The sequence below is a fragment of the Crocodylus siamensis genome, chromosome 2 (assembly GCF_052110815.1).
Source record: "Crocodylus siamensis isolate JL-2025a chromosome 2, ASM5211081v1, whole genome shotgun sequence".
In the NCBI taxonomy this organism is placed as follows: Eukaryota; Metazoa; Chordata; order Crocodylia; family Crocodylidae; genus Crocodylus; species Crocodylus siamensis.
The window spans coordinates 197,566,923-197,593,109 of record NC_143396.1 but is presented as its reverse complement, the minus strand read 5'-3'; the positions used below and the strand labels follow the sequence as shown (position 1 = coordinate 197,593,109).

The 26,187-nt window shown below is 42.0% G+C and overlaps 1 protein-coding gene across 1 annotated transcript in view; it reads left to right on the top strand.

The window, feature by feature from the left end:
• QSER1 (glutamine and serine rich 1) overlaps nt 1-26,187 on the top strand; it is a 77,977-nt gene that overhangs the window by 23,632 nt on the left and 28,158 nt on the right. The window contains exons 2-4 of the mRNA XM_090032785.1: nt 11,240-11,352; nt 12,816-12,977; nt 18,006-21,719. Of these exons, the coding sequence (XP_089888911.1) occupies nt 11,240-11,352; nt 12,816-12,977; nt 18,006-21,719 (3,989 nt within the window). The remainder of the gene's footprint in view (nt 1-11,239; nt 11,353-12,815; nt 12,978-18,005; nt 21,720-26,187) is intronic.

The window sequence follows — 26,187 nt, the reverse complement described above, 5'->3', positions numbered from 1 at the left end:
TCTTTAATCATAATGGTTTTTATTGCAAAATTTCCTTGAGATTTATTAAAGTTAAAAAAGCTTGCAATTGAAATAGTGTTATGTCCAGCTTCTCAGTTTGCATAATTTATTTTTTAAAGTAATTAATTTTGAAAAATCTAAAATTATTTTTTAAATTTATTTTTAGAGGTTTTTGGAACTGCTGCTAAATTGAAGATAGTACATTTCAGGGCTGAAAGCTGAGATTTTTCAGTTCAGGATATCATGATTTTAAATTAATAGCTAAAATACCAGGCAGTATCCTTTGAATGCACAGAGCTCATACATAGAGGTTACAGAGTTCGGTGGAATATGGCAGAGACTACTGCCAACTGCATATATTATCAGAGCACGTGTACACATATTAAGGTGATCTGAGAGAATTCTTCCATTACTTTTTTCTACCAGAAGAACATTTTTTTTTCTACCAGGAGACGCTTGAATGATGAGCCTTTGAGAAGTAGAGGGTTGTGCATGCACTGCAGATGTAAACATTGTTTTAAAATGATCCATTTAACCTCCTCTAATTCTATTGGTTAAATGGTTAACTGATAGCACATACCAAGTTTGGCAAACTCTGGCCCCTTCACTGTGTGCTTGGAGCTGCATGGGACCAAGGCCTCTGGTAGAGAGCCATGGATGCGGGGCAGTGGGCACAGCTGAGCCACTAGGGGGCACTGCCCAGGTGTGGAGCTGTAGCTTCCCCTCACCCCACACAGGCTGGGGCTGCAGACAGAGCTGTGCCCAGATCCTGCTGTCATGGAGAGGGAGGTGCTGAGTCCCCACACTGGGATTTTGTGGGGCTTTCTGCCACAGCAGTGAGACTCCCAGCCTTGTAGTGAATCTGCCTGGCCTTCATGTAGTGGCAGGGCCCAGGCAGGGTGACAGGTTCCCTGTACCTGCTGCCATGCTTGTGCCACCATAGCCTGGACCTGGCAGGCTCCTCTGCACTGCTGGGCTGGCCCCTTCCCAGCTTGCCCCTAGCAAGTCAGGGATCTGGTCCCAGTGGAGTGGCCATGCCAGGCACTCTGTGTCCTTCCCCCTCCTGCCCATATCTCTGGGGCTGCACAGGGCCTGGGGAGGCACCACAGCAGGTGGAGCAGGCAGCGCTGGGTCTTAGGAGTTGCTGCCTGCCCTTCACGTGGCAAGTTCCTGAGGGGCAGCTGTGCAGCAACTCCAGCCTGGGAGGCCACTGTTGCAGCTCTAACGCTTCCCCTAGGATTCCTGCTGTGCCGGCCCCCCCCCTCAGGAATGCCCTGGGGCTGCACGTGCTGTTTGAGAGGCCAGCAGCGACCCATCAGACCTGTTCTGCTGTGGCACCTCCTTGGGCTAAGCTAGCCACTGTCTCGGGACTGGGCTGGTCCCCATGCAACCCCTGCACCACAGGTGGGGGGGGAACGGGGACGTAGTGCACCCAGTGGAAGCCTCCCTGCTGGGACCAGACTCCCCCTTCCCCTCAGGCAAGCTGGGGAGGACCAGCCCAGCAGCGCATAGGAGCATTCCAGGTCTGGGCTGCAGCAGCACAAACATAGTGGGAGGTGCAGGGAGCTTGTCGGCATGCCTGGGCCCTGCCAGGCAGACTCATTGAGGGCTGGGAGTTTTGCTGCTGCAGCAGAAAGACTCCAGCCAACACCTGTGGAGACTCCTGTCACCTCCCTTCTCTTGGCAGTGGGATCCAGGCACAGGAGAGGTCTGCAGACCCAGCTCAATCTGCAGCCCTAGCTCCTGTCCATGGCTCCACAGCTGAGCAACAACTGTGTCTGCTTCCCCTCCACCAGTAGCCTGAGTCCTGCACAGTGCCAGGCATGTGGTGCAGACGTAAGTGACTGGGGCTATACAAACATGGACCTACCTAATTTGCAGGGGCTGCCCCCTTATTTTGAGGGCAGAATGTAGGCCTAGGCACAGCCTTTTGCAAATGAGGCATGGCCCCACCCCTTGTCATGGATTGGCTGGAGGGGCTGCCTCTCTTGGCTCCTCCCCTCTCCTCCAGTTGGCAGTGAGGAGCAAGGCTGCATGATAGACAGCCCTTGCAGCCAGTCAGCTATGAGAGGCAGGTGCAGCAGCAGGTGGGAGAAGGGAGGACAAATTCAGGGCAAACCTCCAAGAATTAGGGTCTGTGCCTGGAAAATTGTAACAAATTTGGAAATTTTCCATATATAAAACCTAGTTACTAGAGGGTCATCTTATATTCAGGGGCACCTTTTAGTCAAATAAATATGGTAATTTTAAAGTGAACCTTTCTGTTACAGATTGATAAGGTAATACGGGTTTCTGATTTTCACTATGAATATGTCCATGAGTGAAATTAAGTAGCGTGGGGCTTTCAACTGAATTTCTGTTCTTTTGCATCTTTAACTACAGTGCTGCATTTCCTGGTCTGGAAAGCATGTTTTCTAACAATCATATAATTTAAATTTAAACTAATAAGTCCCTGAAATATTAACTTCAAGATACGTTTTCTAATCTGAGAATTCATGAATAGTTCACAGAAGTAGCAAAGAACTGTGCTACTAAGAGCAGTAGGTCCTCAAGCAGTATTTTAAAATGTATTAACTTTTAAGGTCCTCTTGTATTAATTTGTTGAACAGTGTAGCTGTTTTAAGCAGCAGAGTCATTTTTTGCCTTTACTGAGTGATAACTGTTACAGGTACACTATTTTTGCAGTCTGCAGAGATATAGGTCGAATCCTCAAACATAAAAGATTATGTTTCATTTACATGGTCATCTGATAACAGATTTGAAGTTGTCACAGCATTAATAAAGGAGATCCTCTGTTTATTTCTGTACAGTTGTATTTGGGTTTGGTGCAGACTGTCTGGAACGATGAAATGCAGGTAGAATCACTATTTTTTCTATAAGTGATCTGAATTAAAATAAGCAAAAGAACAGTTTCTCCAGATTGAATGTGCCTACTCTTGATTATTCTGGAACTAATTCTTAAGTCTCTCTCATCCTTTACTGCTTTTAAAGTTTCAGTAGTACACATATATCTAAAGGCAGAAGGTGCTCCATCACTTGGGCAGGGCAGAACTGCTCTCAACAGTATCAACAGTAGTAACAATAATAAGCTAACATAAGTAATACTTGAATTTGTTTCTAAATTCTCTCTGCCCTTCATAGCTTCATTAAATTTTAAAAAATAGCTTTCCAGTAGAAAATGCAACTACTTAAATTGAGTGATGTTTTTACCTCCCAATTTTAATGTTACTATTTTTTGCATTTACAATTCAAATTAATTATTGACGTGTTTTGAAAAAAAGAAACAAATGAAAATATGTATGCCATGGTTACTTTTTATAATGTAACAATAGACTCTAGACTCAAATAATGTTATAGTAAATGATTTAGTTTCCCAGTGGTTAGCAAACTACATGGTCTTCCGTTTGTCCTCAGCTTCATCTATATTGTGTTCTCAAGTAATACGCTTTTTTCAGAAAGAGCATGTAAATGGAAAGAAATAGATGAAGGTAAGCATTAAAATAATTTGACTCTTTCTGGGTATCAGGCTTATATAATTAATCTTAATTGGCGCTAAATGTCTATGCAGAGAGATTTAACCTAGAGTAAAATATTTTGGTAAAAGAAAATTTCAGTCTGTAAAGTACCTCAATTTACATAGCATTTAATTGCAATTAAATTAGTTTAAATTCAGCTTAGTTTCTAGTTTTTTAATCTGTTTCCTGGCATCTAGAGTTCGTGAGATGTAAGCAGATTTTGCTGTCAGCTTTGCAGTCTTAACTGTTAGAGAGAAATTTAGATATTTTGGCTCTTCTAACCATTTTGTTGACTTCAAATTAATGACGTTTGTATGAGGCAAGGATTTTTGTGGGTGATTTTTGGACCAACTGCATGGTTGGGATAGACTTGGACAAGCTTTTGGGAATCAAATTTCTCTTCCCCCAGGTCTCTGGAAAAGAAGCATATAAAGCAGAGCCAAATAGCAGATGGAATAAGGGCATGTGTAAAACTTGCATGTAAATTAAAACAGGATATAAGATAAATTATCAAGTAGTCAACAGAGAAGAGGTACAATAGAAACCTTATAAGCAAGACTATTCGGGGGCCGGGGGTTGTCACCTGTCCAGTATAGAGATTAGCAAGTACCTAATTTCAGTAATTCTCAATTAGGGTGTTTCAAGGTCCTTTCACAGGTGATGTGGGATGCCATCTAGCACTGTTAGTTGTGCAAACATGATTCACAAGATAAGCTCAGCAATTAAAAAAAAGAATCCATAGTATTAAAAAAAAATACTGACCTCTTGTCTGAGTTATTTCCAACAGAAAAATTGCTGTATTATCTTGTCATAATCAAAAATGAGTGAAAAAACTGAGAGTTCACATTTTTCAAGAAATGTCTTGATCCTAATAAGGGATACCTCCAGTGTAAAATGGTTGAGAGCCATTGGAGTATCGGATAGATTATAACGGGCCGTGATGTTGCAATCTGTGTAAAATTCCGGGTTTTTAATAGGCTAATGATTTCCCAGTCTTATCTTTTGTAAATTTCCCTTTGAGAACTCTGAGGTCACTTTTCTGTGATCATTTATTCTGATGCATAGTTTTTGTCTGGTTTCATCCTTATGGTTTCCACGAGGTCATTTGGTGCACTAACTGAAGTACATTACGTCCTGGGATAGACATATGTATAGTCTATGGATTCTGATGGTTTGGGGAGTGTTGATAATTGTGTCAGTAGAGATGAGTGGGCAGGTCTTGCATTTGTTAAGGCAGGTATGCATCCCATTAGGTGCCTGTTGATCTTCACTGTTACAGGGATGTAGATTGTAGCCGTGTTGGTGTAAGGACATAGGTAGACAAAGTTCTTTGGGTAAATCTGATATCTTTTATTAGACCAACTCAAGTAGTTGGAAAAATTCTATTCAAGTTGGTCTAATAAAAGATATCAGATTTACCCAAAGAACCTTGCCTGTTGATCTTCAGGGCTTCAGTGCTTCTGGTGATGTGTTGGGCGAGGCATTTATTCAGGGGACTTGAATAATGTTCTTGTAATGTGTCAGTCCTTTTCAGTGAATTGTCCTTGCTTTCAATAACTCAGGAATCAGCTGCTGAAAAAATGAGTGCAGATAATTTCCTTCATCTCCCTTTGGGAGTCTAGTCACTAATGTGGTGCGTGGATGGTGTGGGTTTTTTTTCTTTTAGTCACTTCTTTTAGATTTCAAGCCTAGTAGTCAGAAAGAGTTGTTGCTTGCTGTAGATGTACACAGAGCCTGGGATTAAAAAAAAAAAATCAATTTTCTGCCTTTTGTGCATTTTAGTAGAAGCATCACTATTGGAAACTTTTGTTTTATTGTTTACACTGGAAACTCTTCATTAAGAGTTTCCAGTGTAATTAGTGTGGTTGCAAGCATTCAGTTTCCCATGTAGAATGACTTTTAGGAGCACTTTGAAAATTTTCACTTGATTTAAGGATTATTTTTGAGGGTTTTATCTTACCTTGGTGGCAAGGCTCTAGTAATATCTGAAGATAGTTACATATACATGTCCATTCCTGATCCCGGTGTAATTTATGTTGGTGCACAAAATTGATGTCAGTTATAACCAGAGTATGTGAGGTCTTTCCTGAGCAAAATAAGACATTTCTGAAAGAGTAACTTGGCATCTGTCCCTACAAGTTGAGCCTGCCTGTTTTCTCCCATGATAAAGTTAGTGTAGTAGCCTCTTGTGGCACTCTGAAGGGTGAAACAAGCTGGTCTCTAAGGGTGCTGCACCAGATCATCTGCCGTAGTGCTTTTAAGGTTTCCATGTAAGGTCATCTGATCTGGCATGGTGGTAGTGGAGCTGATGACCCCATATATTGAACTGGCCTGTAACGTGCTGCACAAGGTCACCTGCTATGTATGTGAATACCATCTTGGTCTGATTATAGTCTGCATGTAAATCAACTGATTTTTTTTTTTTTCTGCTTCATTTTGAGGGGAAAAATAGTTGACCCGTACTTGCAGCAGTACTGTAAGTACAATGTTTGCACTGAAAGAAAAATTGTTTTTGGGTTTAGAGCTGATATAAATTATGAAATGTGGTCAGGCTCAACAGAAACAGAAGTATAGTGTGCTTTAAATATATTCCATCATAAAAGTAAATATAATACTTTGATTATTGAGGAGGTCTTTAGAATATGGTGTTTAGATAATTAACAATATTTTGAGATTAGTAGGATACAGGTAAAAAAAAATCTGTTGTCCTCTATGTATTTCTGTATTTTTTTTTTCCAGGTAGAGGTTTCTACCTCACCTCAGCAGCCTAATATATGAAGTTCCCCTGTGGTCTTTGAATATAATGCTAAATTCCTATTACAAAAGAAGAGTTTCAGAAGAGAAGAAGTTCCTAACAACCATCTTCAAAAAAGAAAAAGAATAACCAAGAATTGCATAAGATCTCAAAATATTGCAAGCAGTTGACTGGGGACAGAAATGCATCCACTTTGGCTGTGGATTTTTTATAACGTAGGAGATGTTGTCTGCCATGTAGAAAAAAATATTTGAGACCGAGACAGTTTATTCCACACACTCTTTATGCATCTGAGACCTCTTTTTAGGAAGGAACTCTTCGGGGGCTGCCTTGCCCTTCAGCACTGCTATGAAACCAAGCGTGCTTCTTGTTTCTTGAAAATACATAAAAACGGAAAAGTGAGATACTCCACGTTAGTAATTTATTTAGTAAGAATTCATAGTTCACCTTTTAAATGCCATAGGGGGAGGGGAGGAGCAGGACTGGGCCTCGTGGGGGGGAGAAGCCAACCTGCTGTGGCAGTGCAGGGGGAGGGGGAGAGCAGGAGGCCTGGGCCAACACAGCAGCGGTGGGCGTATGGGAGGGAGTGGGCTTCGGACCGATATGGAGGGGGGGTGGACCTGGTCCTGAGGCGTGGAGGAGACCTGCTCTTCCCCTCCCCCTGCTGGTGCCATGCCAGGTCCGCTCCCCTCCCCCCCCCCAGCATTGGGCCTGGGCCCAGGCCCCCTCCCCCTCCCCCACCTCTTCTGCCGTGTCAGTCTGGGTCCACTCTGCAGTTGGCAACAATGGAAGGGGGGAGGGGCAGGCCAAGGCAGCACCAGTGGCTTTGCCCTCCCCCCCCCCCATTGTTGCCACCGCAGGGAAGAGGGCGGGGGGGGGCGAGGCCAGCACCTTGCCCCCCGCTTTCTGTCCGCTCCATTGCTGCTGCCTCCAGGGGGCGGGGTGAGGCACTGCTCCATCCCCTGTGTCCCCACCATTATGGCGGCACTGCACCACACTGCCACCTCCTGTCCCAATGCTGTATTTGCACTCTGATTGGCTGTATCAGTCAGACAGTCAGAGTGCAAATAAAGCATTGTGGACAGACAGATTAAGGCTTTTATAGTATTAGATAGTCTCTAAATATGCATTAAAAAATAAGTGCACATTTTCATGAATGTTATGTGTGAAATTAATTATGAAATCCTTTGAGGCTTAAAAATACAGTATGGCTTTAAGAATGATGTAAAACAGGGATGTCATGTCTGAGTGTTGACGCGCCCGTCAATGAGTCCGATCGCTCAGTCGTTTATGTGTGGTTGTCCACTAATTCCAGGTAGGGGCCCTCACTCCGGGGATGCCCGCGACAGATCCACCTGCCACCACTTTGATGGTTCCTTGGTTCAGTGTGTCTTTTATGAAGCATGCATGTCCAGAAGTGGGACCTCCAGTCGATTCAAGTCTGAGATATTTGAGGGCTCCGTCCTCCCCTACGCCCTCACCCAGGCCTCCAGGTTCAAGTCCGGGTTGCCCTCCCGGCCTCCCCTCAGGAGAGAGGGGTGGGCAACACCTCGCGTACAAAATACAAAGTTATTAACCCCCGAGTCGAACCGCCAGTCCCACCACGGGTGCCTGACTCTGGGTCCCTTGCGCCAGCTGGTTCCCCTCAAGTCCTGCTCTCCTCCTTCAGGAGGCCTTCGTCTCCTGGTTGGGGTTGGTCGTCTGCCACTGTAGGGTCCTTGCCCCGCCTGGGCAGCTCCGCCTTCTGTCCCCAGCGCACTGTGGCCGAGGCCCGCAGCCCACTTCACCCGGGGCCCCGGCCAAGCGGCCTCCAGCTGGGGCGAAGTGCCCCCCAGCCTTCATAATCGCCGCCAATGTCTTCGAGGCTTGTCGCCCCTGATGCCTTGGCCCTGCGGGGCCTTACCCTTTCCCCAGAATACGCGGGCAGGACGCGTGTCGGCGAGCCTCTGCTGCTCCGGGCTTTTGCCGGGGGTCCGCTCCCCTCCTGGCCCTTCCGGTTCTGCTCCTCCCCACTCCGGTGTGGCTTTTGTTCCTGCCGACACCGCCGCACACCTGGGGGAGGTAATTAAGTCTCCTGCCCTGCGAGCCAGCGAGGGACTCGTCCCCGTAGTCAGGCCCGCTTGGTGGTTTGCGTGCGGTGCCAGCCCCGCCGCGCCTGCACCGCCTGTACCGCGCCCCATGCTCCACAGCCGCCGGCAGTTTATTGCCGCGGCGGCACCCGCTTCGCTGTTCCCAGGGCTGCTCGAGGCTGGGACTCTCTCACACTGAGCCGTGGAGCTATTTCATCTGGCCCATCAGGCTACCAGTGAGCTACCAGAAGTCTGCGTGGGGGAGCTGTGGCCTACTGCAGAATGTGGGGTTCCTTGGCTCCAGTGAACATGCCTGTTGGTGGCAAGAGGGCAAGCACGAGCCCGATAGTGACCAGTCCCACTGCTTTTTTGTCCTGCCACCACTGCAGCTCCTGCTGGTCCTGCTAGTGTCCCTAGCAGTTCCACTGTCGGTGTCTGTGCTGTGGGCTGGATGCAGCCTACAAAGGTATCCACAGCTTCACAGAAGTTTAGGGCTGGAAGGGACCTTGTGAGATCATTGGGTGCAGCTCTTCTGCTCTGGGCAAGAAAGACTGCTGAGGTCAGATAACCCCAGCAAGGTGTGCATCCAGAATCCAACAGTCTGGATTCAGTGTAGGTCACTGGGTGAGTTTAAAACTCCTAATAAACAAAAACATTAAGTGACTTAACCTATAATGTCATATAGGTATGTCTGCCAGCTCTTCATAACAAAGATGCAAATCAGTAATTTTTTTCATCTCAAACCACAACAGCGAAAAAGAGTGTGTAAGATGCCTTGTGTTTATTATCACAAACTAAAGATAAAACTAGGAAGAAGTGGTCTCAAGTACACATTAAGCTCTTCCTTTTAGTATCAAGAGGAGCTGAATCCTGCCTGTTACTGAAAGATACACTATGAAAGTGCTGTTGTTGAACACTTGAAGCCTCATCATTAGCAAACATGGAAGAAATTGCATTCTGCCCTACTGGGTGCTCTCATGGTGAACTTGAGCCTTGATGGTTAGGTGTAAAAGTGATAATTACCTGTGCATAGATGTGTAAGTGGCAGGCGGTGAGTACACCATGTATCATGGCCACTTTTAAGATTTTTAGTTAATCTTTTTAGAAGTCTGGTGGTGGTAACCCAAGTGTTTACATACTGTATTTAAAGAAAAATAAAAATATGCTGAGTTTCAGGGATCAGCTATAAGAAAAAGGTGCCTGGATATTCAATATATCTGTCTCTGTCTGTCTCTCACTGTATAGCTATCCCTTTCAAGAGTGTGTTCACTGATTTCAGAATTTATACTGGGCACAGTATTTTTGCTGGGCCACCGTATCTACGTTGTTCATTCTTGTCATCTTAATAGAAAATAAATCCTTCTCAGAGTTGCCAATTCCTGCATTATTTGGTGACTTTTTAGAAGTTTCCCATGATGTAATGATTCTTGGCATGGCATGCTCAATTTTTCCCTTATTCAGATTGACTGCCCCACATCACAGGGGATAGGAGAGAGTAAATAGAGTCTCCCTCTCAGCAGCCAGTTTGAAGGGTTTGTCTGTTTTTGCATGTGTTCATAAGCATTGAGTGTTGAAATTTAAAATGATCTTTCTCACCCACTCTGTCACCCTACCAACAATTCATTATTTAAAAAATAAAAACTCTGATTTTATGCTAATTTCATGGCATGGTGTTGTGTTTTGCTGTTCTTTTTATTCCAACTCTTGAATGTCTGGAGCCTGGCAGTATTGTACCATGCCCAGCGGTCCTACCAGTCGCTCATTAGCACCAGTGGAGCTCTGCCTTTAGAAGCTTGAGAGTAAACATTTTTCTTTACCAATTGTTTACTTGGCCAATGTTAGTTTTTATCCTTTGTTTCTAATGGAGCTTGGTATTGATGTTCTTTTTCTTATTTTACTTCGTGCATTAGCATTATTGCTCTTATGAAGACTTAGACATTGCATAGCGTTAACTGTTTGTTTGTATCATTTAATTGGTTTTGTTGTCCTTAAACATGATTAAAACTCCTTGATAATCCGAATGACTCATTTTAAAACTTCAAGTACATATGATTTGTAACTTTTATTTAATGCTAGCATCCCAGAAGGCTTTTTGTTGCTTTCTACCACTCTCCCTTTCAGCATCATTTTAATCCAGTATTGAACAAAAACGTTTACATGTTTTACAGTTTTTACTGCTTCTTAGTGGTCTAACATATTTGTAGTGAAAATCCTAGTCAGTTTATACAAATTAGTTTAAATGTGGGCCAAAATTGAACCATTTGGTTATAACAGTCATGAGGCTAGAGGTCCACTAATGCAGGTGCTGTTAGGGTTGCCAACTCTGTTTGAATCTATTCTGGGAGGTTTCATCACATGATGTAACGACATTAATGACTGTACTCTACTCAGGGAGGCAAATGTACATTACTGTTACATTTTAAAAACCCACTAGACTACTGTATAAATTGGATTCAACATTAAATATTTATTTTAATGACCGTCCTATCACTTATTTCCTGGGTGACTCTCAGCAGTCTCCTGGAGATGTATATCTAAATTCTGGAGACTCCAGAGCAGTCCTAGAGGGTTGGAAACACTAGATGTTATGGGAGTAAAGCACTGCAAAAATCATAATCCCGCTCTCTCAGATGACTGAATTAAGGAACTGTTGGGTTTTTTTCTTAAGACAATATTTCATAGAATTTATTTTTATGATGGCGAGTTTAGGCTTTTCCAGGCTCATAGGTTCAGCTTTAACTACTCAGTGCTTTTAATGGAGTCCTTGCTCTAGCACAAATGTCCGATTTTTGCCTGTGGTTTTTTTTTTCCTTTCTACAGTTTTCCAGCTTCTTGTCACTGTTTCATCTACTTGCTTTTTGCTTGTATGTTTAGCTTACCACATTTCATTTATTCTTTAGTTTAACCTATGGAGGAGGACATCCATCACATTCAGAAACGGATCTTCTTCACAGACAGACATTTGCAGCTTCTCATCAGCTTCCTGGATATGCTACCACACACCATCCTACTGGTAACTATCTGTCATGAAAACGTAGTTTAAATGACTAATACAATGCTCTCTTATAAAACAATCTTGAAGTTAATTTTATAGTCTTAAGGTGCCTGTAATGAAAAAGCATTTGCTGTTACTTTCAAGAGCAAGCTGGTAGCAGAATTCTTTTAGAGAAGCTAACACTTCACCACTTCCCTTCTATGTTTCCATTAGGAAAGTAGAACATGTTACGATTTGTAATCTGTTCTGATTCTGTACCAACAGAAAGGGAAATCTCCTGCGGCTTTTCTCCTTCAGATAATTGCATGTTAAGTTACCAGTACTTGTCTTAAGTAACTGTTAATTTATTCTACACACAAGGGCCAAATTCTGTGTTTTGTCGCACATAACCCGTACCTTTTTCCTTCCAAACCAGCTAGGGAAGATTGGTGCGCACATTGTATATAAGGAAAATGCTCTCCTTGGGTCCCACCACCCTGCTGGCACTGCTAAACATCTGGACCCATAGGAAACCCCCCTTTCCTGACAATGTACCAGGTCAGGCTGGTGCATGGGGTTGGCCTGCTGCTGGACTCTGCACACTGGCTCTGGAGCCATGTGCTGGGTTGGATGGAGTGCACTGAGTCCAGGACCACATGCTGGCTCTCTGGTTGTTTGCTGGGTCAGGCATCACACTGCTGTGGAGCCAGCATGCAGAGTTGCACAGTCCCAGGGGTGCTGCAACCAGATCAGGCCTGGCTCCCCCACATGGTCCACAGCATGGGGCTCCCTAGCCCCCAGCCCATGGTCCCTGGCTTTCAAGCCCCCAGCTCTAGCATATGGCCACTTCAGAGATCTCAGACCTGAGGTACTTAACCTGTACTCCAAGGTAAGATATTTTTTTCCTTCTTGGAGCCTTTGAGAATTAGGGTGCTTGTTATAATCAGGGGCATACTATATGTACAAAATATTATTTGGTTGCTCTGAAGGCAAGTTACTGGTACTGTACCGGCAATTTTTGTGAAAATTAGAAGACTAATATGCAAGAATGAATGTATGTTGATTCATACAAATATGTACAACCTTAGAATGTGTTTTTCAATGCCAGCTAATATTTTAGCCCAGAAAATTTGATGATAGGTTACTTCAGCACTTTGCAAAGACTGGAACAAAACCTGCAAGAAAGGAAGATGCATAAAGAAAACTTACAACTGGTGGCATTGCTTCCTAATAACAAATCAAAATACTTTGAATTATGGAATTTTAAAATCTTTTTGGGCACCTTCCAGTTGCATTCCCAGATGTATTTCACTAATGACTGACACCAGTGCTGATGTTTCATGCAAGAAACTTTTTCTAAAGAAGCAGTACAGTAAGGTTGTTTGTTTACTTATTTATTTTTGACTCTCCCCTGCCCTTTTAAATTCTTTGAGAAGCTGATCTATCTCTGACTGTAATATACATTTCAGTCTGAAATAACAATTGTGTTTTTCCAAATATAGGTCTTACTGGAATATTCGATACCAGTATACACAGTGCTGGAAATAACACTAAAGAAACTTCAGTTATGAATTTTCTCTCTGCAATCGAGTCTCTCACTGTCCAGGCTGCCTCTTCAGGAACTACCCTTGTGCCACAGTTCAGAGCTCCAGCGTGGCAGACAGGTACAAGAAAATGGGTTTTTTGTAATATTTGATGTCATCTTGCTAGTAAAGATTTTTATGTCAATTTTTAGTCATTTTTAAAATCTGCAGCCATGAAAACTATAATCTTTTACTTTTTTGCATTAAAAAAACCAAACCTGGCATTTGTTTTAAAATCTGAATGTTACCAAACTTGAATTTGGTAGTGCTCATTGAAGAATATGAGCAAAATCTATAAAAGTTTATTCCAAAAAGTTCTGAGTATTTAAAAATTGTTCAGATCAATGTTTCTGAAACTTTTTTGGGATTGTGTTCCTGATTTGTTTATGCTCCTGTGTAACCCTGTGATTGTATGGTATAGCTAATAATAAAAAAAAATTGTCACTGCAGCCACACTGAATCTCTCCAGCAATTTAAAAAATGTTCTATGCTTAGTTTCCATTTTTTTTCTCCCTCTTTCTGCAGTTGTATTTTCCTTTTCTCTTTTTCTTCTTTTCCATTCCTCCCTCTTGTATATCCTGGTTTGAGGAACACAAAAATATAATTTTCTCCAGTGAATTTAATTTATACTTTTAGCATCTCTTTGGAGCTTTTTACACTAACAATTTAGAATAAATAAGTTACCATTTAATGGTTGCTTACAGATGTAAAAATAAAACAAAAAAACAAATCTTAAAACTCAGCGCATTCTCACACCAAGCCCAACGCATGCCTGGAAGAGGCATCGCATTAGTTGGAACCGGCTCCCCCAACATCTGTATAGATGGGGCGCTTCAGTGGGGCTTCTTTGATGGTTTTAAAGGCCCCCCTCCCCCCCCCCAAAAAAAAAAAAAAAAAAAAAAGCATCTGATATATACAGATGCTGTGGAGCCAGGTTGAACTAATGTGCTGCTCTTTCTGGTAAAGTGCAGGGGTTGGGTTTTTTTGCTTTAATGTCTGTAAGCAGCCAGTCAGGAATTTTCAACTACGCTATCCATACAACCTAGCAACTCTCTTTCTCAGACCCCTCCCTATGACTGTTTCCTGTAATATGCTTTCTTAAAATTCAAGAATAATCTTGGATTCCATGATATATGTGGAGTTAGAACTTTTAAAAATGGTGTTGCAGAAGCTCCATGTGCTGCTCAAGAAAGTTAATGAACAGTGTATAGGGTGAGCCACAACAACTGGGGCTGTTTGAAAATGAGGCAGCTGCTTTTGCCTCAAAGGGGAGCAACCCAAAAAAGTCAATAGGACAATTACCTAATTCTCATTCTCCCCAGAATTCTTTTGGGCAGCAAGAAGAAAACATTCTGCATTGGGTTCAGACTGAGATAGAAAAAAGCCCTGATGCTGTTCAGCTGGTAGTGTTTAAAATAGGTGACAACCCATTCCTACATCTGCAGTTGTCTCCTGAGAGGAGCACCTCTTCTCATCTCATCATAATTAGGCAAAGTACGTTTGGGGAGGGGGAGATTTCCTGCAAGTTCTATGATCTGATGATAGTGAAACTAACCCTGAGCTACTGGGACTGCCAGGTAATGGTGGAAAGAATTGAGCATATTGTCCAGAGGACTAATTTAAGAGCAAGCAATACCTTGAGCTTTTTTGCCATGGTCCTCTGATATTTGTCTTCTGTCTCCATGTCCCTCAGCTACCTCTGCCATTTTTGGAGGGTCGACTCTTCCATCTCTTCTGCAGAAATGCTAGGAGAGAAAATAGCTTCTCTCACTTAACTCCAAATTACTTGTTTGAAGTAATGCATATGTATTTTGGAAATCTGTACACATCTCTCGCACTCAGATTTTTGGGGGACATGGGAGAGAAGGGATCAGCGCACAGACTGTTTGTTCCCTCCTGTATTTCCCTGGTGATTTTCAAGGATGGTTGGGGTGTGTTTCTCCTGGTGTGTTTGATTCTTAATGGGGAAGGCAAGCATAAGTTTTTACTTTTCCTTTCTGATTCAACAGCTCCTCTTTTAAGAAATGGCAGCAGTAATAAGGTGGTGCTGCCACACTTGGCCCTGCATTTTCCTCAATGTTAAGAAGAGTTTTAAGTTGAAAAAGAAGGGTCAGTTGAGGACCCATAAACATGCAAAATTAAAATCAAAATACATTAGTTTCATGATTAAATATTTTTACTTTCTGTGTGCTTTTATTCTCATTTTATAGAAGGTGTGGACCTGGAAAAGAATCTAGCTACACTTAAATTTGGCATTGAAACCAATATTATGTGAAAATAGTTTTTATCTTAGTCTGTCTGGAAGAACCAATATAGCTATCCTACAATGTGAAATGAAAAACATCTTGGAAATTATTCAGTAACTTGGATCTAATTTCTGTTCACTGAAAGGGCAGCTAAGGGCTCCAGAGTTGTTGCAGCTGATGCTGTTTAAAAAACTTTGAAATCAAGCTTTAAAAGCATGCTGTAGGAACTTAAGAATTTGGAAAAAATTCTTTGGGAAAAGAGTGAGATTATTTAAATTATAAATAGGATTTATTTACAGGGTTATCTGTTGTATCACAACAGGTGTCCTGTTTAGTATGGATTCTTATTTTTGAATGGTGACCCAAAGTACATAGCTGTTTTCTTCTTAGATACTGAATTGAAAATGCTTGAACTACATGAATCATATGTGTAAGCTCATGAAGGTCACTTGGAACGTGGCATTTGATATCTGAGGGGCCAGGCCAGTGAGTTAATTTGACTCATTGCCTAGATTTTAAATAAGAAATTTTGTTAATTCATATGGGCTTTCATTGTTTGTGTAAAAGCAAACAAACAAAAACAAAACAACCAAAAGACCCATATTTACTTGAATCCATGATGATTTTTTTTCCCCTTGTTACAATGCAGACCATGGGCCAGAAAGGCCACCACTGCCAGCCTTAGGCCAATGCTGGGGCAGGAGCTGTTGCTATCACTGCTGCCTAGCCAGGGCAACTTGAGGTGGCTTGTGCAGCAGGGAAAGAGTGGATGGTGGGGGATAGCACACAGTATGCAGTGAGGGAATGCATGGTGTGGGGCGGGAAGTGCAGGAGAGACTGGACATGGGTGCGTTAGGGAAGATCATCAGCAGAGCAGCTCCTGGTCTGGTGCCAACATGGGCCGTGGGCCAGAGCTGCTGCTGTAATCTGGCCAGGGCTGGAGACACCGAATGCTCCATGCCCTGTGCTGGAATTGGAGCTGGAGCTAGAGCAGTGGTTAGGGTAGGGAACATGTGTGTTTGGGGGGTGGGGGGCAATTGGAGGTGTGGGAGGCCTAGGGGGAGAGGCATCTGGTGGTGGGGTGGTTAAATGATGGTAGGGGTAAGGTGTGGGGGTTGAGGGTAAGGTGTGGTGGCCTTCTACCCCTTCTCCCTCTCTGCCACTGCTTTCTTTACTGCTTGTCTCCCTGCTGCTGTGTATAGTAGTGGGGGGGGGGTGCAAATTTAAGGTGACCCTCCAATAATTAGATTCTATATATGGAAAACTATAACAAATTTATAAGTGTCCATGTATAGACATCTTGCGGGGTGTCATCTTAAATTAGAAGTCATCGTGGATTCAGGTAAATACAGTAGGTTAATCTCATGAAAAGGTACTGAAAGTTGATAATAGCATCTAGGTTTTTTAGCTTTGCCACAGATTCCTGTGAGACTTCACCAGTTTTTGCTTCTATCCACCACCTCTAAATTAGGAATAGTAGTAGTTTCTAACTCAGAGGTGGGCAAAATGAGGCCTGGGGGCCAGATGTGGCCCACCAGCCCATTCTATCCAGCCTGCCGGGCCCCTAAAAAATTTAGAAAATTAATATTAATCTGCCCTGGGCTGCCTGTCATGTGACCCTCGATGGCTTGCCAAAACTCAGTAAGTGGCCCTCTGCCCAAAATAATTGCCTGCACCTGTTCTGACTCCTAGGGAGGTTAGGAAGTCTCATCAATTGTTCATAAATCTTTGAGTTTCTTTAGTGGAAGATGCTATATGGGAAGTATAAATGAAGAGTAAGACAAGTAATTTTATAGCTAGACTTGAATTAACTGAGCAAATTTGCATAATTATGTTATAATTACAATTATATGGAATTTTTGGTTTATTAACAAATATCCTTATATCAGTTAAGAGCAGATGATGAAGTACAAGTCTGCAAGTAGGTAATGCCAAGACTTTTGTTCTGATAGTCATTATCTTGTGGATGCCATAGAATTTTATACCATGTTATAACATACAGGTGGCATGTAAGTGTGCGTATCTTTTCTATAACTTGATGTAAAAATCCCCTTTTCTAAAAAAACACATTCAACAAAGGACGTAAGCGTTCATAAATTTTAAAAGCTGCCACAAGGAATATTTTGCTATAAATATATAAAATCTCATCTCTTAAGAGTGCAGTGTAAATTTTATTTACTAGACCAAAACATTTTACACTCCGTGGCCCAGCAATTTGTGAACGGTAGTCACCTCAACTTAGTCTGTACTTGCTTGGCACACGTAATACAGGGGTTTTTCAGTACTTTTGTTCTGCTGTTTGATTAGTTAGGGGGTGGTATATGGGTAAGAGAAATGATAAGGCTTTGATTTCTGTTTTGTAAAATTCCCTATGGTGTTATATGTGTAGTTTCTTTGGTTTGTTTTTCTAATGCAGATCCAAGGTGCCCAGAGTTTTGGATTAGTGCTATCTGGGGAAGATATTCTTTTAAATAAGGGGAAAAAATATATCTGAAAGTGTGGGATTTCTAACCTAGTTTCTCTCTTTGAGAATTTTTGCACCCACAATTTGCCTTTTGTTTTGCCTTTTGTTGGCAGCTCACTGAAGGAGTTCAGTGGAGTTGAGACTTGAAAAAATTGAACTCCATCTTGGAAAAATTAGACCATAAATGCCCATGTTTCTGTATTTTCATTTGTATGTTGGGACAAACGTTGTATAATGCATCTGTGTAAATATAGTGATAATACTGCATTTATTTCATGTAGGAACATTGAATCTGATGGTATGTTTGAAAGGGTTTATAGATCATTTTGTTTTAAGTATGTAAAAAGTATAAAATATTACTTTCTTTTTTGTGTTCCCCCTCTCTCTTTCTCTTTTCAGGCATGCATTCCTCAACACCCACAGAACTGTTTGTTACTGGAGCATTACCAGCCTCTGGAACATTTCCACCAACATCTGCTTTATCAGCTTATCAGCATCCAAACTCCTTCAGCAGTAGAAGCTTTGTTACTACTCCATCTCTTACACTTCAAGATGCAACTTTCAGTGCAACATCGAATGGTCTTTTAACTGCTCATGACCCATTATTACAAATCAAGACTTCACAAGGCACAGTTCCAACTGCTTTGACATTTGAGCGCCTAGGCAGCTCTGTTTTAAGTACTAGTGTTCCACCTCAGTCATCAACCTATCGTTCTGCTCAAGAATCTGCACCTCATCTCTTGCAACCTCAGTTTACTTTGTTGCCTTCAACACTGGGAGGAGCTCAACAGGTCTCTCAGGCATATAGTACATCTGTCTTTACTGGTTCCACTGCATCCATTGATAGAGCATTTCAGCGAGAATGTAGTGTTATTAAACACCATCAGAGGCCTTCAAATACGCAGCCTGTGCAGGCACAACTGACTAGTTCACAGCATTCCTTACATAGTTATTTATCAAATACAAGTGGAGTTAATTTTCAGGATACATCCAGGCAGTCAGCATTGTCCTGCAGTCCAGTTGGAGATGCTACTCAGGTGAGCAATGGAGGACCACAACAGAAGACTTCTCATTCTCAAGTTTCAGTGGAACTTGCTCAGTCTTATACATCTGCAATTCCTTCACCTGGTTTCCCACCCGCTTCCACAGCAAAAGCAAAAAACTGTTCTACGAAGCAGCCACCAAGGTCAACCAAGACCCCTAAACCTCAAAATGTAGCACCCCCTGTGCAGACCCAAAGCTATTTCAAAACTGCACAAAACCAGAGTTCTGTGATAACAGGCCAAGCACAAATATATTCCACAGCACAGCTACCAACTCTTTTGTCAGTTAGCCAATCCCAAAATTATGTTTCAACGCCATCACAGAATGTGCCATCAGTCAGTCTTTCACAGGATTTCTCATCCAGCAAGGTTGAGAAGCTGCCTTCAATATATAAAACTTTGACTTTTTCTGCGCAATCACAAGCTATAACTTCTGATACTCAGACACTAAGTTACTCCTCAGAACAACAGGTATTAACTTCAGTTCCAAATGAGAACTATTCTGGGCAAACGAGGGATCTTTCTTCAGTTAGCCAGTCTCAGAGCTACTCTTCTAGTCATTCTCAGGGTTTATCTCCTGTTAGCCAATCACAGGTTAACTATTCATCTCAATCACAAGTTTTGTCAGCTGTTAGTCCTTCAGAAAGCTATACTTCAGGGCAACCCTTAACATTAACATCACCATCTCTTCCATTTTCTTCCTCTCCTCGTATTCAAAATCTGTCAGTCTCAAGTCCAAGCCAGAACTATATTTCACTACAGACTTCTCAGAATTCTCAGCCACAAGAATCGTCTTCTCCGCAATCTCAAAAGTTTTTACCAGCTGTTCAGTCCCCTCCTTTTGCCTCCCCAGCTCATTCACAGACGTTGCAGAACAATAGATCTTCCTCAGATACAAAATCGTATGTTAAAAGGAAATCTGACTCTAACTTGTATGCTTCATCAAAAGATGATGATGAATTGTCAATGCAAGATTTACAGGCATTACAACAGCAAGCTTCTCTTGAATCTTCTACTCAACGGCTGACTGATGATGAAATCAGTGCTCAGGATACAGCCTACAGGGTCTCAAAGGCAGATGACAGATATTCTCAAAGTGTAATCAGAAGTAATTCTCGTCTTGAAGATCAAGTTGTTGGACTTACTTTACAAGGGTCAAAAAAAGATGAAAGAATGATTAATTCTGTTGCACAGCTTTCTCAACAGATTGGCCATATCACTAATGTAGTAAGCCATGACATTAAAAAGGCAGCTGATTTAATGCAAGCAGCACAAGTAAATGCAAGTGCTAAAGAACTAAACCAGCAACATGCTCTATTGCATAAGGTACATGAAAATAAGACCCAAGAGCAGCAGGGTCAAGTTGTTAGCACATCACAACACATTCAGGCTCATGCTTTGAGGCATAGCAATCAGTTGTGTTTGCCCAGTGCACAGGTACTTCTGGACTCTGCCTGTGACTTACAAATTCTTCAGCAGTCAATACTGCAGTCAGGTTTAGGACAAGCAAAGGCATCTCCACAAGTGCAACGAATACAGAGTCCTCAGCAGGTAGCACATCCGTTCCTTCAAATAGATGGTCATATAATTCAAAGTAACGGGGGTCATTCTCAGCAACAGCTTCATCCTCAAAATTCAGAAGTTATGAAAATGGACATCTCTGAGTCCTCAAAACCCCTGCAGCAGCATTTGACAACAAAAGACCATTTTACTCAACCAAATCAACATGATTCAAAGAATCAGTTTGTTTCTCTGGGTTCAATATGTTTCCCAGAGTCCATGCTTCTAACTGATGAGAGGAATATATTGTCCAACGTAGATGATATCTTGGCAGCAACAGCAGCAGCTTGTGGGGTCACACCATCTGAATTTGCTAAATCAACATCTAATGAAGAAGAAATACAATCTGTTGAAAATGGTGAAAATTCCAAATCTCAATTCCAGTCAATAGATGTAAGACATGTGTCTACTGGGTTCAGTTCCTCACCCACTGTAGTTGGGAAACCACAGAGCCTACATAACATTTCCCTAAATGGAGGCCAAATAACTCTAAATCTTACAGCTATGTCTGCAATACAGCCAAAAAATGTGAACCTTGATCAACAGCATATTGAGACTTCTGATCAAAATGTACCAAGTAGAATGACCTCCCCCACCCTTGGACCTAGTCAGCAGGAGCAAGAGCAAAGTTCTAGCACAGCTAAGAAACAGTCTAGCATTAATCATGAATCTGAGGAAGATAATGATATCCCGGTTGAAGGTGCACTGACCACTAGAGACCCAGAATTTGTTTCAAGTGGTAGGAGTCTAAGTGAAGAGAGCGCAGCATCAGATAATGATTTTAATATGGGTGGTCATGATGGCAGTGTAGCAGGTAACCAGGCTAAAGGACCATTGCAGTCAATACCTGTACCGCATCAAGGGGATGGAATTGTTAATAAAACTGAAGAGGAGAACCACGATTTAACTCAAGATAGCTTGCAGAAGAAGAAAAATAAAGGAAAAGGCCAAATTAAAAATGCTGTAGAAGATGACAATGTAAATCAGAAACAACTGAAAAAAAGTGGGCAGTGTAAACGTCAGAATTCAAGAGGAACTGATATATGCCTAACATATTCTTCTCCTATTTCCGAGTGTTGTTATGACACTTACCAACATCAAGAAAAAATGAGGCAAAAAATCAAAGAAGTGGAAGAAAAACAACCAGAAGTCAAAACTGGATTCATTGGATCTTTTTTAGACTTTCTGAAATCTGGACCTAGGCAACAGTTTTCTGCTCCTGCTGTACGAATGCCTAACAGGACTAGACGACCAGTTACCCAGATAGTCCGTGCCCCTTGCCCCCACCCACCTTCAAAACCACAACCAGCAGCAGCTCCTGTGTCTGTTGAGGTAGGCAGTGAAAGTCCAACCAAAAAAGCTGATGAAGAACTTAAGAAAAATTTGGAAACATTGCCTACATTTTCTTCTGATGAAGATGATTCTGTAGGAGGTAACCATGATCTTCAGAAAAGCATCTCCACTGCTTTATCAGCTTTGGATGATAATTCTGACAAAAAGAACAAATCAGGTAAAATAAATTATTTCAAGTGTTTACATTGCAACATAATTCTGTACTTTGGTGTGAACTTTGCTTTAATTTTAAATCTTTTTGTCTTGGAGTTGTTTTTTTTTTTTGAAAAAAAAAGTTTGTTAGGTCATACTAAAACATATGAGTACTATTCAGTTTGGTAAGTGTATGGCTAAATCCTTTCATGCTGTTTCAAAAATGGATCCATATATATATCTGATGTATTAAAGGATGATTTTGGCATGGAATTGAAGAAACTCTTATTCAATTAAACCATCGTTGATTCTATTGTTTTATAAGTCAAAACTGTAGATGTAGTTTTTCCTATAAGTCTTCATTACCTCAACAGTGATAATTTTAAAAATGGTTTTAAAGAAATTCAGTCAAAAAAGAAATCATTAAGGGTTGCTTTCAGAAAAGATTCAGATCTGTCTTGATGGATTGCATGGATTCTTTCAGTGATAGTCATAGAAAAGAGAACAATTAAAAACATATATTGTACAGTGACTTTCTGAGGACCTATTTTTATCCAGTACTTTGAAAGTAGGGAGTCTGTCTGTATGTCAGCAATCAAAAATCAGCTGCACTGTGATTGCCTGGTTGGTGATAATGGTGCGGTGTATACCTGTTTCACAATTTTTTTTCAACTTCTCAGTTTAATACATTGATACATTTAATGCATTAACTTAATATTACACATTGTAGAATTCTTGTCAGCTTCCCTTTGAATTATTGCCAACAAACTACATGCTTTTTTTCTTAGTTACATTTTATGTTGAAGGTCTGGGCAGCCTCCATTCCTTAAAAAAACAAACAAACAAAACCCCACTCCTGCCTAGGCAATCCATTGAAGGTCTGGGTGACCTTTTGTGCATACATCATGATCTAGAAGGATCAATGGTTGTCAAACATTTTACAGTATTTTCTCACATGTAATGTTCCCCTAAATAAGATGCACCTTGTTTTGGGAAGGCAGAATGGAGAGAGAGAAATTTTTTGGAGTCACAGCTAAAAGTTGACAGCATAGAGCAGCTTGCTCACTCTCAGCAAGTTCACACAAAATCCTTTTATTGCCACTGCCAAATATGCAGCAGCTTTTGGCTTCTCAGCCAAACAATTCTTGATTCTCTTTCAAAATGTGTGATTTTAGTGCCACAAAAACTATTGCCTGAAAAATTATTTGTGAATTCCGTGCATTCAATACACTATCAAAGCCTATTGATGCATATAGAAGAATTCCCTTTGGTCTAATATGGTCTGCATGGATCTTCCCTGTAGTTGATGTCATATGCCCTTGACCCATTAGCTCAAACCACAGGCTGTAGTATTCTAGGCTAGTATGTAAGGCTGTATGTATTTTACCTAGGTCTTTATGCACTCATCCAAAGAGGTATAAGAGGAGACTTATTTTTTCACTGAGCCCAAATAAATATTTTTTATTATTCAGCTTTTGCTAATGTCTAGTCCTCATGGCTTCCTTGATCCTTCCCCATTTTGCTGCTGTTTTCTTCACTTATGCTTGAGACCAGCTCTCTCAGGTTCTGCGATTTGACTCTTTCTATAAAACAGAGTCATCAAAGATGCAGCCCACAGAGCTATATCTTCTGGCCTGCAGTACTGCCTGCTGCTTGTAAAATGCAGCAGCCCTGGTCCATCTGGTGTGGCCTGCACATAGTGAATCAGGCCCACAGACTCCATGACTGTCTGGCTTAGACACTGCATTCAGTGTGTGCCCTGGACTGACCCATGTGCTGCACCAAGCTGGAGCTAGCACGCTGCACACAGCATGTGGGACATGTTTTATATGCAGTACCTATGTCTGGATCTGGGGCCAGTCTGGATCAAGCCCATAGACTAGTGGTGCATGCTGGATCCAGTGCACAGAGCTGGGCCCATAAGGAGAGCTGGGCTCATAAGGATCCGACATGCAGTCTCAGACCAGTCCTATATACTGCGTGTAGTGTGTGCCCTGGATTGGCCTGCATATATTTTGTGGGGTTAGGGCCATCACACACCGCAAACAGCACACTTGGCCAGTTCAGGGCACATGCTGTACGCAGCATCTGCACTGGACTGGCCCTGCATGATGGCTCCATCTGACCTGCAGACCTGGCCCTGTGTCCTTCATCCAGCCCTCAGGGCCAGCTCTTTTTGACATCTCTTCTGTAAGAGATGGGAAACATGTCGCATTTCAAATTATAATCCATGTACAGGCAGTCCTCCACTTAGAACGTTTAAAGTTACAACACTTCACACTTACAGCGCTTGTAAATTGACACCCTGTTTCAACTTTCTGACATCAGTTTTGACTTTACAATGTTTGATGTGACCTGATGTCTCACCAGCGAACAAGTTCACTGCGTTGCCCATCTCCCTGGAGAATATCTGTCCAAACTTCCTTGGACGCTTTCTTTAAGAAAGAAGGCAGGTCTCCAGAAAAAGCTGCAGCCAGTACTACTGAGAAGACTCCAGCCAAGAGCCCTTCAAAAAGTCCAGCACAGTCACCTCAAAGAAGTCCTTCCAAATCAATATGATTGCTATTTATAGTAGAAATACATTATTGTAGCTATACTACTAATCTATAATTGATTGAGTACAAAATTCTGGGTTATTTTTGGTGAAAATAGGGTATGGGGCCTTGGTTCAAGAACCAATCCCCCATTTATAACATTGTTTCCTATGGAAAAATCGGTTCCAAGTTGCAACGTTTCAACTTACGATGCAGTTTTGAGGAACCAATTGTGTTGTAAGTCCGAGGACTGCCTGTACTTGGCTTTTTCTGGCAGCATAAAGGACTTATTAATTTCACCATTCATTTCCACTGATTGGAGATGGCTGTGAAGGCATCTGAACCCAGTACTGATCTTCTAGAGAAGTCTGTGTCTGTAACTGTCCTGATTTGTTGAAACCGAAATTAACAAGCAAAGGATTTCCAGGAACTTGAGTACATGGAACTTGACTTTGTCATCTCATCTGTTGGTACTGATATTGAAGTTGAATTAAGTTATCTTCCAGAAGGTTTTTCAACATCCTGATTGCATTCTCCCAAATTAGTTCTTTTCGCCACCATTAGTTCAGTTGACCGCTTTGATGTCAAAAGCATTGGCTTGCATAGGGATCTTTTTGAAGGATTGTATTTCTTCCTTTCAGGTGAGAGGGAAGAAGTGGACCCATGAGTCTCGTGACTCATCTCACCACTTTGACAGACATGATGATGTGTAAGCTTTGATGCCTTGAGCCCTCTCCCAGCTTTAGGTGTATTTGGTGTTTTGATGTATCAGTTTAATTTAGCTCCAAGACCTGTGCATTAGATCTCACAGCTGCAGGCTGTCTGTTATGTTCATTTTGTCAGTATGGGGTGTCTCCACATTTGTCCCTTGATGTTGAGTACATCAGCATTGGTTTCTTGGTCACCGCTGCATCACTTTTGCAGCACTGATTATTTTGGCACTGCTTTCTTCCCCCGCCCCCCAGCTGTGGCTGCCTGTCTCATTTTACAGATGTAATTTGAGTATTTTTGTCCTCACCAGGACCCTAATTGCTCCTTGTTAGTGTAAGAGAGTTCAAGGCAGGCCCCACTCCCCCTACTTGACCCCAAGGAACAAAGACCCAAGTTGGCACACTGTCACAGTAGAGGAAGGCATTCTTCAGATACCCCTGCAGTCATTGTAGTAACACTGTGCAGGGCCTTGTGAACAATTTCCTCTGCTTGACAAGGAAAATAGCAGTGAGTGCTGAAAGTGAGATCACCTTCTCTGTCAAGACATCATCTTAAGATTCCAGGACCAGTTTCATGCATCAGGGACTGCATTGCACCTACAAAGTAACATGCATCCACTTTCAAATGCTAGTCAGGAGGTCTCTCAAGTCATGCTTGGCCAGACTTTCATACAGAAGTCCTTCACATATTCATTTACAGAAAAGAGAAAATGCACTATCTGGGATCTCTAGGACAACTAGGATCTCCTAAGTTGTCATGTGTTCATCAGCGTTTACCCGACCCCTTAAAGGTTGGTACTGTAAATAGTAAACATTTGCTTTGGAGTTCCACTCCTTTTGACTTCTTGTAAGTAATCTTTTTTAATGCGATCAGTAGGCATTTCTTCTACCCTTTGCAGTTATACTGATATTAAACCATATTTTTTACTTCTAAATATTTCACTTTAAACTGTAGTCCTTCCTTGCCAGAGACATCTAATAGAACCTGGGTCAGTCTTCTAGTTTGGGAGCAATACCTCATAGACGGTACGTAGTTGGGAGAACAAATGCCTTGGGTCACGTTCAGCAGCACCTCTGGCAAAGAGAAGAGCTATACAATTTACTGGCTACAGGAAGAAATTTTCAGTGCTTCTTTCTTAGAGGAGTGGTCAGGCACGAATCTTTGGGGCCTGGGTGATTGGTGGATTTTTGAAGTTTGGAAAATACCAGATATTACTAAAAAACCTAATTATTACTAAGATAAGTTTTT